Source organism: Calliopsis andreniformis, chromosome 1 (assembly GCF_051401765.1).
Source record: "Calliopsis andreniformis isolate RMS-2024a chromosome 1, iyCalAndr_principal, whole genome shotgun sequence".
NCBI lineage: Eukaryota > Metazoa > Arthropoda > Insecta > Hymenoptera > Andrenidae > Calliopsis > Calliopsis andreniformis.
This window is the reverse complement of record NC_135062.1, coordinates 11,441,789-11,456,329: the sequence shown is the minus strand read 5'-3', so window position 1 is coordinate 11,456,329 and position 14,541 is coordinate 11,441,789. Positions and strand designations below refer to the sequence as shown.

At 39.1% G+C, this 14,541-nt stretch overlaps 2 protein-coding genes across 4 annotated transcripts in view; both read left to right on the top strand.

Annotated features, from left to right (window-relative positions):
• The first annotated feature begins 1,958 nt into the window (after positions 1-1,958).
• LOC143179758 (tyrosine-protein phosphatase non-receptor type 7) lies at positions 1,959-5,593 on the top strand. Its single transcript, XM_076379100.1, has 8 exons — positions 1,959-2,132; positions 3,470-3,662; positions 3,746-3,923; positions 3,998-4,216; positions 4,295-4,705; positions 4,783-5,078; positions 5,157-5,366; positions 5,460-5,593. The coding sequence occupies exons 1-8, from the start codon at positions 2,027-2,029 to the stop codon at positions 5,572-5,574; spliced, it is 1,728 nt and encodes a 575-aa protein (XP_076235215.1). The 5' UTR covers positions 1,959-2,026; the 3' UTR covers positions 5,575-5,593.
• Positions 5,594-8,748: 3,155 nt separating this feature from the next.
• Positions 8,749-14,541, top strand: part of LOC143179501 (myelin regulatory factor) — a 52,164-nt gene continuing 46,371 nt past the window's right edge. For all 3 annotated transcript variants that reach the window (XM_076378792.1, XM_076378784.1, XM_076378774.1), the window contains exon 1: positions 8,749-9,063. In XM_076378792.1, coding sequence (XP_076234907.1) covers positions 9,015-9,063 — 49 coding nt within the window. In that variant the 5' untranslated portion in view covers positions 8,749-9,014. The remainder of the gene's footprint in view (positions 9,064-14,541) is intronic.

The following is a 14,541-nucleotide window of genomic DNA, read 5'->3' as shown; positions in this document are numbered from 1 at the left end:
TCTGTCCAAGAACAGTGGAGGCTGTTCAATGTGAACGAGATCACGGGAACACCGTGTTCAACACGATGCGTCTGGCGAGAGATAAGGGAAGAGAGTTTCGTCATTGACAGCTGTATTAATCGATGGTGTCGACTGTCTGAAAAGCGACGAGGAGTTTTACAATTTCTGGATGGAAAAGTACACGAGGCACTGCGGCCGAGCAAACATGAGGCGCTGTTTCGACGGTATTTTAGTCCACGGTAATACGAACTCGCTCGAAGGACAATGCCTTTCTTTTCTTCTTTCCACGGGAAACTTAAATTTCATCGTGCACGGCTACAGCATGATTCATCCATGGGATGCGTCAGCGCTACGTTCAAATATTTCTTTTAATGTTAAACACCGTGACGACTATCCGTGACCCATAAACGATCCCTACAATTAGACGATGCTAAAGTACACATGTGCACAGTGCACGCAGAGCAAACTCAGATTCTATTTGAACAATTAACTTCTTGATGTACTGAATTTAAAGAAATGTTTCATTTGTTTCATATCTTCGTAAGCACAAGGCGAGATAAAATTCAATTCATATAATCTTTAAATTAAAATATTTCTGTAATAAAATTATAGATTTTGATGCGTACTTTTTGCGGTTAACTTTCGTTTGCTTTCGTGCAATGCATTAATTACCTAATTCCAAGGCTGAAGTGCATAATTTTAATGTTGCTGCAATGATAGAGAAGGAAGTACTGGAATTTTAAGAAATAAATTCAGCAGTGTATTATACTGTCTTTCAGATTCTATCTCTTTATACATATAAGCAGAGTCTTGAAAATCGCGATGCTAAAATTATACACCACATTCTATTGGAATATACATTATTTAAACACTTTTTACGGCTGTTAACAGGATATTTTAGTACTCCAGAGTAAGAGCAACTCAAGCCCTCTTTTTTTTTAGTAAAATAAAAAAAAACTCTTAACTTTTAACATCATACTTCGAATGGTAAGGTAAATGTCCCAATGCCTGGACAGTTAAGGTGTCGTACATCTCAGTAAATGGACAACCGAAAAATACATATATACTGACACTTGAATTACATCCCAATTAGACTATTAATTTTTATTAGAATTTAAGCTGAAAATTAAATAAAATTGATGTTAATGTCCAGGTACTGGGACACTTACCTTACATATACTATTAAATATTTATACATACGCAGGGTGAGTTACGCAATATAGTACCTGAATTTTCTTGTAAACCTTTTGCTGTATAAAAAAAATACTTGAAACAAAAGTTATGTGGTGTCGAGAGCGGGCAATAACTAATTTGAGATATTTTTTCATACAAGAAAATCCAGATGATACAGTATCGTGACACCCTGTATAACAATACAGAAGACTCATTATAGAAGCAGTGAGGTACTCCACATACAACTGAATGTAAAAAAAACTGGGCTTGGGTTAGTCTACTCTCAGGCACAGAATCAATACTGTTCATTCATCGCCTTCTTCCTCGTGCTGAAAGCCACCCACACAGTATATTTACGCGGATAAAATAAATCGAGACAAGTCTAGCCAGAAGCGCGGCAAAGTCTCGGTCACTTCCGGGAAGCAAGGAGCGCAGCATCGTTCGCGCGCGCGGGCTCAGGCCCGTCGAAACAAATGAATCGTAACGACGCGCATTCGTATCCCGAAACGGAATAACCTTCCTGCGCTCGAGCTCAATGGGCAAACGTAAAACTTGATTCCGAATGCGCTTTACTATCATTAGTTGCACGTGCTTCGCTTTCATTCACCTTGAGTCCCTCCCGCCGAATTCTCGGTACAGCTGCCGAACAGGGGCTGCGATTGGCCAGCGCTGTCGTACAGACGGGCGCCGATTGGCCAGCTATTTCCTCCCTGTGCGCGTAACCGAGCGCAAGGCCGAGTCGCTCCGAAGCCCAGGTCAGGGTACACGAACAGCGTCTTCGGCAGTTCGAACGAGAGGCTTGCGCAGTCGAGACCGCTCGATCCTCGCCAGCGACACATATACACTCGGCAACATGGCTGTTTACACGTCCACGCAGCCGCTACTTTCGAATCGCAAACGGCACACCATGGACAACGCGATCGTCCTCGTGTTCATAGCGTACGTGCTCCTGACGAAAGGTATACCGATCGAGCGTTGAAATTTCGACACCCTCCTTTCGGGGGCCTCGTGCCCAGCGTGCACGTTAACGTACGCGCCCAGAACAGGATGTAGTTTATTTGTGTGTTCCTCGTTTTCGTGTTGTGCGCAAATGGGAGACGTCGCGTGCGTGTGTAGACGCTCGCGTGCACGTCCACCGTGTCCGTGTGACTGGAACGACGTCTATTCATCCCACTTGTCACATGCAGTCCTCTCATTGGCGTACACTCTCTCCAGCTGCCCGTTTCACTCTGTCACCCTTCCCCGCTTCTGAATTTCCTCGGTGCTCGTTCATAAAGCCCACGCGCGATGTTTACTTCCTGTGCGACGATACGGAACTCGTTTTCAACCGTTTCCGAGGTTTTCGGTTTCATCGTTGGCTCTGTGCTCGGTCTCGCTGTTAAGTGGAACGAGACCGTGGTGGTCAGACTGCGCGATAGACGCGTAACGTGACGGCGATTCGGAAAAATGTGCTGTTGCGTGTGTTTAGGGATGCCTCAGTAGCATCTTCCACGTGTAACATTGCGATGGTGTGTGTTGCGACGTCGCTGTCATTCTTGAGATAAAAGTCTGGTATGATTGTGTATGGATGCGTGGGTGTGTGTGCGTTGCATTATTTTATGAAAGAATTATGTTACATCTGGTGATCCTTGAGTAGTATTATCGTTTAACTGATAAGGATTTAATATGCAACCTGGTGTGATAATATTTGATATGCAGAGTGTTTCAGAAGTGTAGGTACAAATGTGAATAGTTGAGGGGAATATTTGAAAGTAGGGAAATATTGAGATGTAACTGCTTGGATTTGTTCTGTTTTCTTAGATTTTGAATTTTTTATGCAAGGTATCAGTATTTGTTTGTATAATGTATGTGCACTGACGAATATTTTTAAAGTAGAGTATGTTAAGTATGTATAAGTGACCTTGAAGTAAATATAACTTACTATGGATTGATTTTATTTACATTTTTAGTTAAGGTGAAATATATTTAGACCAAAAACGATTTTCTTGAGAACAGTTCATTTATATACTGTTATGTACTTATTTTAGTCACTTGTTTCCTTTAGATGTTTTTAAATTTTTTCTATCAACACAGAGTAATTATTTACAGTTATTTGAGTATAACTACAACATATTGATTGTGTAATAAATGTAGAAACTATTACCAAATTTATTCCATCATGAAACTTTAAAAGAGGTCCTCAATTTTTTATGAATTTTATTATTCAGCTAAGTTTGTACCAATATTTCAAAAACATTCTGTATATCTAAAGTACCTAAACCATCAATTATAATTGTTTGTTTTATTATTGTTACAGGAGGTACAAGTACTCCCTTGACTAATCATTATGTGAATGATGCAAATTATTATGACATCTCAAGCAATGATGACAATTCTGATCCTCTGGAGAAGTTTTACTTAATTACTGAACAAAGGTGGCACACAGATACAGTGCTGCCTATCCCCTTATTGTCATCTACCGAGGGAATGTCTGCTCGATCTCATCACAGGTAAATTACTAAATAGTCGTATGGAACATGCAGTGTTTACATAGGTCATTGGAAATCATTGAATATAAATTTTTTGCAAATAGGATCCCGCAGTCCATAACGGGACTGGATGATGCTGGAATGGATTTGCAAGCAGCTCAACTCAGTACCCGTGGTGGACAGGAGGTACGCTCCACTGCAGCGTTATCATGGCTAGACTGGCAATTACCCCTCTTTGTAGCACTCTGCGCCATCGCTGGCGCTATTCTCTTTACATTCTTGGTAAGTTTTCATGCTTAAGAAATTTCAGACATCCATACTTGCATAGAAACAAATTTGATAATGAATTATTATAGGTTTTGTTATGGCTACGGAAACAAATGTCGCGTGAAAAAGATACTGAGGATGGTGACAGGAGAGGTTTGGTAGAGGAAGGTACTGTTTGTCACCCAGAAAAACCAGGCAAAGCTACGAAAGGATCAGTGGAAGGTCAATGGGTTCATCAACCTACAGTGAAGCCATCTGTGTCTGTACAGTCTGTCCGACCACTTACTCAAGCCACTGGTTTACCAGAGGTACTTTCATTCAAAGTTTAATTATGTGAAAAATTGTCAAAGAGTCTTATAGCGTTAACGAATCGATTCGATTTCTAGGTAATGTCAGTGGCAACACCAGAACGTAGACCAGAACCGATACGTATAAAAGCTAAAGGATTATTAGAGCGACGTGGTTCGAGCGCAAGTTTAACTATAGAACTTGCACCTCCTCCTGAGAGTCCACCGCATATAGTTACACCTACTCGCGAATGTACCGCAGAAGAATTTTTGCTGAGCGCTGGAAATGTTCTATCGAGATCTCAACTTAAGAAGGCCGTCAGTGATCCAACATCGTTGCACAAAGAATTTTGGGAAGTTCCGCTTAATTTGCCTGAGAAACTAGACATTTGCGGTTCCGGTGTGAAAAACAGATACTGCTCTGTGTTACCAAATCCTCAATCAAGAGTAGTTCTTCCTGGTTCTTCTGACGATCCTCTTTCTAGTTACATCAACGCCAACTACATCCGGGTATGTATCAAGCAGGATACACATAATGTGTGAAAAGTAGAAGTATCGAGTATTATATTGCGTTTCTGATTTAATAGGGCTACGACGGCGAAGATGCTCGCTACATTGCAACACAGGGACCATTGGCTCACACAGTGGGAGATTTCTGGAGAATGGTCTGGGCAGAGAAAGTTCCCGCAGTTGTTATGATGACTAAACTTCACGAAGCCGCGAAAACAAAATGCGAGGCGTATTTCCCACTGGATAAGAATAGTCGCATACAAGCTGGACCTTTTACTGTCATCGTTAATTCTATTGATACGAGGAATGGCTATACGGTCAGAGATTTGGAACTGAGATACGAAGGAGAAAGAAGACATGTTCAGCATTATTGGTAATTAATACTAGATTTTTCATCTGATACAGTATACTCGAGTTATGATTCATAATTATTATGATTAATGTACAATAGGTATGACACATGGCCGGACCATGCTGTGCCGCAAGCTGCAGACACACTTGTTAGTTTAGCTGCGGAAGTAAATTCTTTACCAGGACCTGTTGTTGTTCACTGCAGCGCAGGAATTGGACGTACTGGATGTTTCATAGCTTTGGCAACGGGAATGACGCAATTACTGAGAGACGGAAACGTGGATGTTTTGGGAATTTTATGCCAAATGAGGTACGAAATATATATCATATGGGATGAAAACTCTTTATGTTTAAATCATGAGTTAACTAAGCCTTTAAATTAACTTAAATAATATCCTTTTAGGTATGATAGAGGAGGTATGGTGCAGACAGCAGAACAGTATGAATTTGTTCACCGAGCACTTTGCCTGTATGAACAAACGCTCGACGGTGGTAAATCGTCGAGCTCGGGAGACTGACGTGGTTGAAATGTTTGTGAGAATCGATAAAAGTTTTCTGAGAGAGAAATTATCCTGAGAGTTACTACAGGATGTTTTGGGAAACGACTATGAGGTATTGTCTGCAACATGTTATTTCGTCCAGGTGTGAATATCTCTGCCACGAAAGAAAGCAGTATGAAGAGAATCTCAATTGCAATTGGAGACCAGTGGATGTTTGATCTGTTTTCACCTGTTTGAGGATGAGTTTCGTCTCACTTAATAAGCTGCCATTTCTATACTGCCATGACAAATCGTTGACAATTAATATCAGTCACAAAGCTCAAGAGAGAGACGATTGTCTCTCGCGAATACACTGTTCTTAAACGGAATTAAAACTGTTTGACTAACGGAAGGGTTACTTCGAAATGACTTACAAGAGGAAAGATCAGGGTTTGACGAAATGTTACTCGAGGTTTTTATGCATTCTCTATGGCATATAAAGGTAGATTTGTCAGTTATGAAAAGTTGCAACTATGATGTTCTAAGAACCTTGTACTTTCTACAATATGAACAGTTTCTTCTCAGCTTTTTGATGCAGCAAAGTATTGCAAAATTGACTCAGCTGCCCAATACATATATGTATGTATATATGTATATATATGTAGTTACAGAAATTAATGCTAACAGTAATAATTGTTTCATTGAAAATGATAAAAATTGAAAATGCAGAAAGGCAGATTAAATTGTTGTGAAATTGGGACCCAGATCAATTAAATATTTTTATCCTATTTGTAGTTCCTAGTTAATTTTACAGTTTAATTTATACAATGATTTCCATGACTTTTAATTAATTTATCAATGAAGACTGAATGCAGGTAGTACAATACGTTTATTGTATAAGTTATGAATTGAACTAGAAATAATTATGCTTCTGTAACGCAAAAAGAAAATTCATGACATATATGATGGTCGTAAAAATAGTAGTCTCACTTAAAAGAAAATCATTCAGAGTAGTAAATTGTAGGCTGGGTTTATTGTTCTAAACCATATTGCTATCATAGGCTTATCGATTCCTGATATAGTAAATCACGATTAAACTTACTGTATGGCATTTTCTCCAAGTATTATGTACAAAACTATAATTATTTATTCTGTTTACTATTTTGGATATTGATTAATGTTAAAAGAAATTTTGGTGTAATCTCGCTAATTAGCAAGGAAAGGAACTGCTGCTTCTATAAGTGATCAGTAATTGATTTGTTCACTTAAAGATTAGTCTGTAGCTGACAATAAGTGTGATTTAAATCTTTGAGAAAATCGAGATGGATATGTCTTGGTTAATGCGAATGGCAATAGTTGAGTGGTTACATTTTCCAGCTAGAACTTTATTGACAGAGCAGATAAATTTTATTCAACTAATAGATTTCAATATTGTAACAATACCAAAGTTGTTATTAGTATATACTGAATATTGCATACTACAAAAAGGTATATTGCAGTCTCTGTAAAACTTACAGTAACTAGTAATCATTGTTTGAACTCTAATTCATTTTGTACAACCTCTCTGGAATTCCAGTGTAATCTATTCCATTAGACTATGCATTTCAATTTTGAGCTATCGTAAAATATTTTGGCAATATCCCGCAATGGATGTGACATAGCAAAGTCAGATGTTACTTCAGACACAATTACTCTTTTCATCTTGTCAACAGTGTTACATTTTTCATTCGAATTTATCAATACGATGCCTCAAAGTTCTATCTTGTGAGCTGTGTGAGCATGAAGTTTGAGAGAAAGATTGTGATATGTATACATATATAATATTATATACATATATATATATACTTGTACATATGTTGTACAGAGAGCAAAATATATTTAAGAGAGTATGTATTTGTGTAAGCAAATGAAGAGTAAATTATTTATGACTATGTAAAGCCTTAAGCCACGTTTAATGTAAACGTATTAATAATGTAACAATAATAATAATAATAATTTAGGAGCCCTTTGGTGTTCAATTGTACTTATGTGACGTAATAAATGTTTATAGTACCCATGCAATATGTGTGTACTTTTTGCAATTTATAATGTGTTCTAAAAATTCATTTCTATTATATCTAAAATTTGAACCAAATTCGTTACATTATAACGGTTTTTCAACTCTACTAAAATTGGGCATTGTTTTAATTATTTCGACTAAATATTTATCGAATAAGATAAAAGAAATTTTTCGACCAAACAAAAATCAGTCGCTATTCTAAATTTTAGGAAGAAATCTTCACACTCTTAAAAAGTGTGCAAAAAAAAGGTTTGTTCACTTTGGCGTCTTCCATCTTAGATCAGAATCTTTCTATATCAATAATTTTCGTCAATAACTTATCAAATGAGGGAAATCACAAAAAATACAGAACACATACAACACGCATCAACATTACAATCATAAAAATATTGAAAAATAACTCACGTATCATCGAAGAGGAACGTAGAAACCCTTAAAACATTCAACGATGCATTCTTTCGCTCCCTCCCAATAGACTTCGTTTTCGATTTACCGCCTAAGCTACAGGTTAGTGTCGCCATCTTGTCTCGAAATTTCTTCTGGAAAATGCTCGAACTTTCTCTCGCCGATTCCGCAAATATACTTCACAAACCATCGTAATTCCCCAGTGAACTCACTCGAACGATCCACTGTCTCTAACATTCGCGGAACACGGTTCAACCGACGAACTTTCCACCGCCGAAACGGTCCTGGTTACCGCGACACCGCGGCTGACGAGCGAAGCGCGCGAATTTCAAACGCCCCACGGCGGGGACTGAAACCGCGGGCCGTCACGTGACCCGTTCGTTCTCGCCGCGACATGCACGGGGCGCGTTTGCATGTATTACATTCCGCGCGCGTGTGGTGTCGGCACGGAACTCGAGTTTAGTCCGCGCCTCGGGATTCTACACGGCTACACTGGTGTGACGAGCCAGCGGCTGAGAGTTATACGGAGAAATCGTGTTTCCACGGCGTAGAGGAAAAAAGAAAAGAGAGGAAGGAAAGAAAAGTCAACGAGCCCGTTCAGTGTGTACGCGTTCCCTTCGATACGCGGACGGTTCATTTTCCATCGCGATGCTCTGATCGTCGTTCGCCGATCCCTGACGACGATCGCTCGTAGATCGGGTGTCGCTGCACTCGAGGGTACGAGGAAACGCACAGTGGCCACACGGAAGTAGTATATAAACGCGTATATACGTACGTGGATGCGTATCGTTCGTGATTTTCGGGGGAAAGAGGAAGACGGCTAAAACGAGGGAAACGTCGGTAGATAGAGAGGGACGACGTACACGTACAGGACAGAGAGAAAAACGGAAGAGAGTTACATTAAACGTTGCGTACTATGTGGGACGTCGCGTCGAGTGACATCGTAGCCTGGAGACAAAATGGGGCCCGTTGATCGGGCCCGGAACATCTCAGGGGTCCGATTATTGACGGAGGTATGGATGTCATCGGGGACGGGGACGAGCAAACCCTCCAGGCGATTCTCGGTGAGTAAGAACCCTGTTACTGTATCTATTTGTTATAAGCTCGACAATGTCTCTCAATCTCACTATCCATAACTGCCTGATTTTTACGAACTCCTTTTTGACAATATAAATAAGAGTAGATTACGTTTTATTAATTGATCTCAGAAGCCTATATAAAGTAAGTAAACCTCGTCGCTGGTAGCGTTCCGTGACACTATAGCGAGTAAGCAATGATTTATGAAGAATGTTAACCATCTTTTTACGGTTACTCTCCACAAACAATAAACCCACGTCGTACATAAAACACCTGTTTATGACTAATTTATGTATTTTAAGACATTTCTGTGAAAAAACCGAAAGTAACATAAACAGGAGGAATCCTCTATAATTCTTCCTCTAGTAAGTGTTTAATTAGTAGCGGGATTATAGCGAGTGAGGTCTTATCGCGGTCGAAAATAACGCGTATTATTAGATCGCGAAGCGGTTCGCCAGCACGATCGACAAGCGTGACAACTAATGAATGCCGCGGATCTGTCGTGATTCGCCATACCTTCGCGCGCCGTGGCAACGCGTTCGTTCGATGGAACGTTCGGTTCGGTCCCCGTGCGTTGACCTTAAACGCACCGGACACGGCTGATCGTGCGTTTTCGTGTTTCGGCCTCTTTGCTCGACGTGCGACGGGATAAACGGCGTTATCCTGCTCTACTTTGACCTTCCGTGCGCCGCGGTCCTCTCCCTTTCCGCTGGAATATTCTGGACAATGTATGACGAGTGGATTTCAGTCGAGGGAATTATTCGGTCTGCTGTGGGATGAGAAAGCACGGTTTCTTCGCGTTTGTTTCTTCGCAGTTTGAGCGGCGTGCACTTGTCACGTACAGTGGCTCGGTAAATTGAGCTGGGGCGCCCTGAAAGTGAGGTTTGTTTTCGGTTCGTGTAGTTTGAGGGACTGCAGAGCTATTCTTTTAGCGATAGAGCGAAGCAGGCACTTTGATTTTTCTGCTTGTTGAGGATTGTGTGCCTATGTTGGAGCATGCTGGAATTTTTGGAGTATGAATATTAGATGAGACTATTACTTAGGTACTTTGGTGTTTATGGTAGTCGAGGATTGCGTGTCTGTGTTGGAGCATGCTACAGTTTTTGGAGTATAGAATATTTAATTGGATTACTTAGATACTTTGATGTTTATGGTTGTTGAGGATTGGGTACCTATATTGGAGCATACTAGAGTTTCTAGTATTTATGGAATAGTAGATTGGAATAGTCATCTAAGCAGGTGGTTCTGAGATTAGCACCTAAACTGGTACCCCAACTTTTGTAGTAATTTTAAGAAAGTGCAACTATATAATGCTCTACTTTATTGTAGATTTCAAGTAAGTGTACAGTTTCATTTAGTTATAAATGCAGTACGATTTCTTAATGAATAATTCATTTATATGAAACATGTAAGAGAACTTATACAAAATTGGACGTCTTATTCATAGTTTCATATAATCAGATCTTCTATATATTAATTGAAGTAATGTTTGTCAAAAATAGTAAATTATTCATAGCTACTCTTCTTGAGCATGTTAAACTTGCATCGGAGTTCATTACTTAAGCTTACTTTCGTCCGAAATACCTTTCATCAAATTGGAAATTCTGATGTCTGCATAAACCATGACCTGTATGTATTTATAATAGTTATGATCCAAAAATATCTAGTTCTGGAGAATGGTCGATTAAAATTTACTTAGATTCAGGGTGTATATTAATTTTGGAGTATATTGCAGGGTTTGCCGCGCTTTTAGAGTCACTCATAAATTTCTCCTGAATTGATAGGAATGTTAGAAAAATCTTTGGCTTGCTCTGATTGATCTTCGAAGGAGAACCGAGCTCACAGTACGTGGATACATTTACCCTACTTTTGCCTTGACTGTGCTTCTCCCCTCCACGCTTGCGGAAAAACCGCCTCCGCGTATACCTGTTACACCTTTGGTTCAATGCATCGCGCTGCATCATTTCTTGCCATTATTCGATCGCAGGTATGCAAATTGCGGTCGTTCCTTACATTCATTCGAGAAAAAAAACCGAATCCTCCTATTTCCTCGACAATCTTCTGATATTAAAAGTCACTTAATATTGGAATTTTGCATACTGCAATCTAATACATTTTACATGCGCAGAAGTTATCTTTAGATTACACAAGTTCAGAAATAATACGTTTCTTACATGAGGAAAATGGAGGGATGATTACTGAAGTATTTTACTACCTGTAAAATTATATATGTGCTAAAGAAGGTATAATATGAGTATTGTGTTATTCATTAATTGAATAAATAGGCTTATAATAACAGGATGTCAAACTCTTCGTATTTCCCAATATATTCACGTATTTATCGTTCCTGTACAAACGTCTATACATAAAATTGACGGTTGGTTCTTTTCAGGCACGCGAAGTTTGAATCAATTATGCATCGTGATCCAAAGAATTTTGCGCATAACGCAAATCAGATTTGTTATTTACATTCTCCCCGACAAGGTGCTGTTATTAGGATACGTTCTCGTTTCCAGAAGTTTCGTGGAATTCCAATAAAACGTTGATTCATCTTCGATGAATGCGTATAAAATACTTTTTCTGATATTTGTGTAGACAAATCATTTCATTTTACCTTAATATGCATATAAGCTAGTAGAAGAATTCGCTCTCGTTTAGATATCTATACGACAACAATACATTAGTAGGTACGAGCAATTTAGTTGTTTTGAAAATTGACAGATTTAACGATTTCAAGATTTGAGGACCTAAAAATTTGAAAATTTTTGAAAATCTGAAAATTTGAAAATTTCAAGATGTAAAGATTTGAAAATTCGAAAATTTGAAAATTTCAAGATTTAAAAATTTGAAAATTTGAAAATTTGAAAATTCAAAAATTTCAAGATTTGAGGACTTAAAAATTTGAAAATGTCAACTTTAAAAATTTAAAAATTTGATAATTTTGAAAGTGTGAGTGTGATAACTATATCAGCGGCCATTTAACGAGATCATAAAATAATGATTAATCATCAGATTATCGTAGCATGCATCAATCGTATGCACTACTGTGAAATTGATATGTAGGTACCTTTAAGTGTGGGTAATTTCTTCGTGCTCTCTGTATATTAGATCCAAATCATCCATCCATACAACTACATCAAATAATCTGAAAAGTGATGTTTCTTAAAATTATTATTTTATACAAAAATGAATATTTCCAAGTATACTCAGTCACTGATAGCTACTTTCAATTAATCTCTCTTTTTATTAAACGCAAACCGCAAGAATACCACCTAATTGTTCATATTCAACTATATAACGTTCTGAATATTCAGCGTTCTCCATGGTTGCACCGTTTTCCGAATACCCGCGGTCGAAGCTGGTCTTCCGCGTCGGGTGCATTCACCTGCAACGAGTGCACCGTAGCATTCTTTATCTGGGTCGGAGGTTGCGATGTAATGCCAGGTTCCCTTCGTTTAACTTGATCTTTCCATGCACGCTCGCGAGGAGTCTCAAACGTACGCGTACCATTCGTTTATCCGATTACTATGAATTATTCCATGTTAGCTAAACACGATCAGACACATTGGACGTACTTAACGACTACGACGATCTAGGTTTCACTTTGTTATTACGCTATTCGAAGCCAGCGGATGATCTCGTGCATTGATCTTCTGGCGAGCTCTTTTGTATTAGAAACACCAGCTTCCTTATTCGAGAAGATCGTTCCTTTGAGCAGTGTAATACCCCGACTTGTTCGTTTATTAACAAGTTTGAGGCTCAGAGTATTCACTGCACGGAGCGATGGAGAGATTACCTGTGAAGGTTCAGTGGTACTTTAGGTACGGGGGAACGGATGGAAGATGTTAATTTGGAGAATAGAAAGTCGTTAGAAGAAACACATGTTCATCTTGATGCTATATTCGTTAGAGCTTTAACGGGAATTCTTCTAAGTTTGGAATAATGGTTGCTGTGGATGTAGCAACATTAATTTGCGTCAACAAGTGTCTTCAGGCTCATCGTGTTTCAGTAGATCTTGATGCAACGAATTAAGGTTGTCATAGGCTAGATTCGAGATTGTCAGTTTGTGGTTGTTAAATATATAGTTAGACTTTAAGAAATTTTCATTAGGAAGCTCAAACGGTAGAGACACTTTTTCCCAGATGTGAAACTTTCTCTAATTTTAATTTAGATCAAAATCACACTTACCTAGATTGATGGATAATCGTGTTCTAATTAAAAATATTTTATGGGCGTCTGAAACAGTTAAAGGAGATTGTGGAGAATACATAAAACATTAAAAAAGAAAAATTAAATTTATATAGCAGCCCTAGAATAAATTTTCAATTACTTCCTCGTAAGTGGACCTCTTAACAAGTGTACTACAATAACATTCCACTGTCCAACAAATTTTCATTCTTCGTTAGCCATACACTATCCTCATCGTATCACACTTATTTCTTAATTCCACCTTTATCATGGCTCAAGAAAATTGAAGCTCACACCCAAACGAGAAACGCAGAAAAATCTTATGGTCCAGCTGGGCACTGCCATTATAGTCAAACTAGCATACCACTCTTAAATCCACGATCACGCAAGAGCGGAGTGAGCTTGCATAATTTAGTGCACCGAATTAATTAGCGACTAGGAGGAAAGTTCGTTGCTATACTTAACGCCAGTGTATTAATTTCGTTGAGCGACGTTCCGAGGTAATTCTTCTCTTCCTCCAGCTTTCACGTTGACGCGAAATGATAGTTGAGTCGGGGGGATAAAGTCGGCGCAGATTATAGTCCCAGGAAACATGTGGGAACAGCGCAGGAACTGGTCCACGTTCCATCGACGCGGAATTCGTTCGATCGACAGTCAGAGCATGCTGATAGGAGCGAAATCTTAATTGCAGCCGATGATAATGACGATGATCAAAAGTGAACGCAAGCGTACAGCGCTGGTAGCAACGATCACGCCATGGGTTACGCTGTATCCTATTCGAGCCGTTAATTTCGGAATAAACGGAAAAGCACGTTCACCAACGAGACTTTCACTGTCGGCCTGCTGGGTAAAAGATAGAGAGAAAGAGAGAGGGAACACTGGAATTGTTGGCAGGGACCATAGAATTGCGGTAATATCTCGAGACTGTTCTAGCCGCATCTGTATGATGATTACAAATTCGTTTCAAAGCTTCAGCTAATTGCTTGGATCGAATAGGAATCATGATTCGTGTTTTAATTGCTCAGAGTTAAACAGAGCTGGGGAATTAAAATTTTCTTAGGCCTCCGGTTTTTGCAATAACGTATTTAAATCTTCCCCGTTTATTCTGACAATGCTAATGTTGTATCGCGAAATGGGTTTGATTGAGAAAAAGGAATACAAACTTAAATGTAAAGTATGTAGGTACTTCCTGCTACTGTAGGTAGTAGAAGACATTAATCACACGAGATATGTGTATTGAGAAGAGTGGGGGAAACCAGTAAGAGTCGCTCGGCCTT

Excerpts from the sequence above, each read along its gene's own strand:
- LOC143179758 (XM_076379100.1), top strand. The coding sequence starts at position 2,027 with ATGGCTGTTTACACGTCCACGCAGCCGCTACTTTCGAATCGCAAACGG. Across the intron at positions 3,663-3,745 it reads TCTGCTCGATCTCATCACAG|GATCCCGCAGTCCATAACGG; the intron begins GTAAATTACTAA and ends TTTTGCAAATAG. Across the intron at positions 5,367-5,459 it reads GGAATTTTATGCCAAATGAG|GTATGATAGAGGAGGTATGG; the intron begins GTACGAAATATA and ends ATATCCTTTTAG.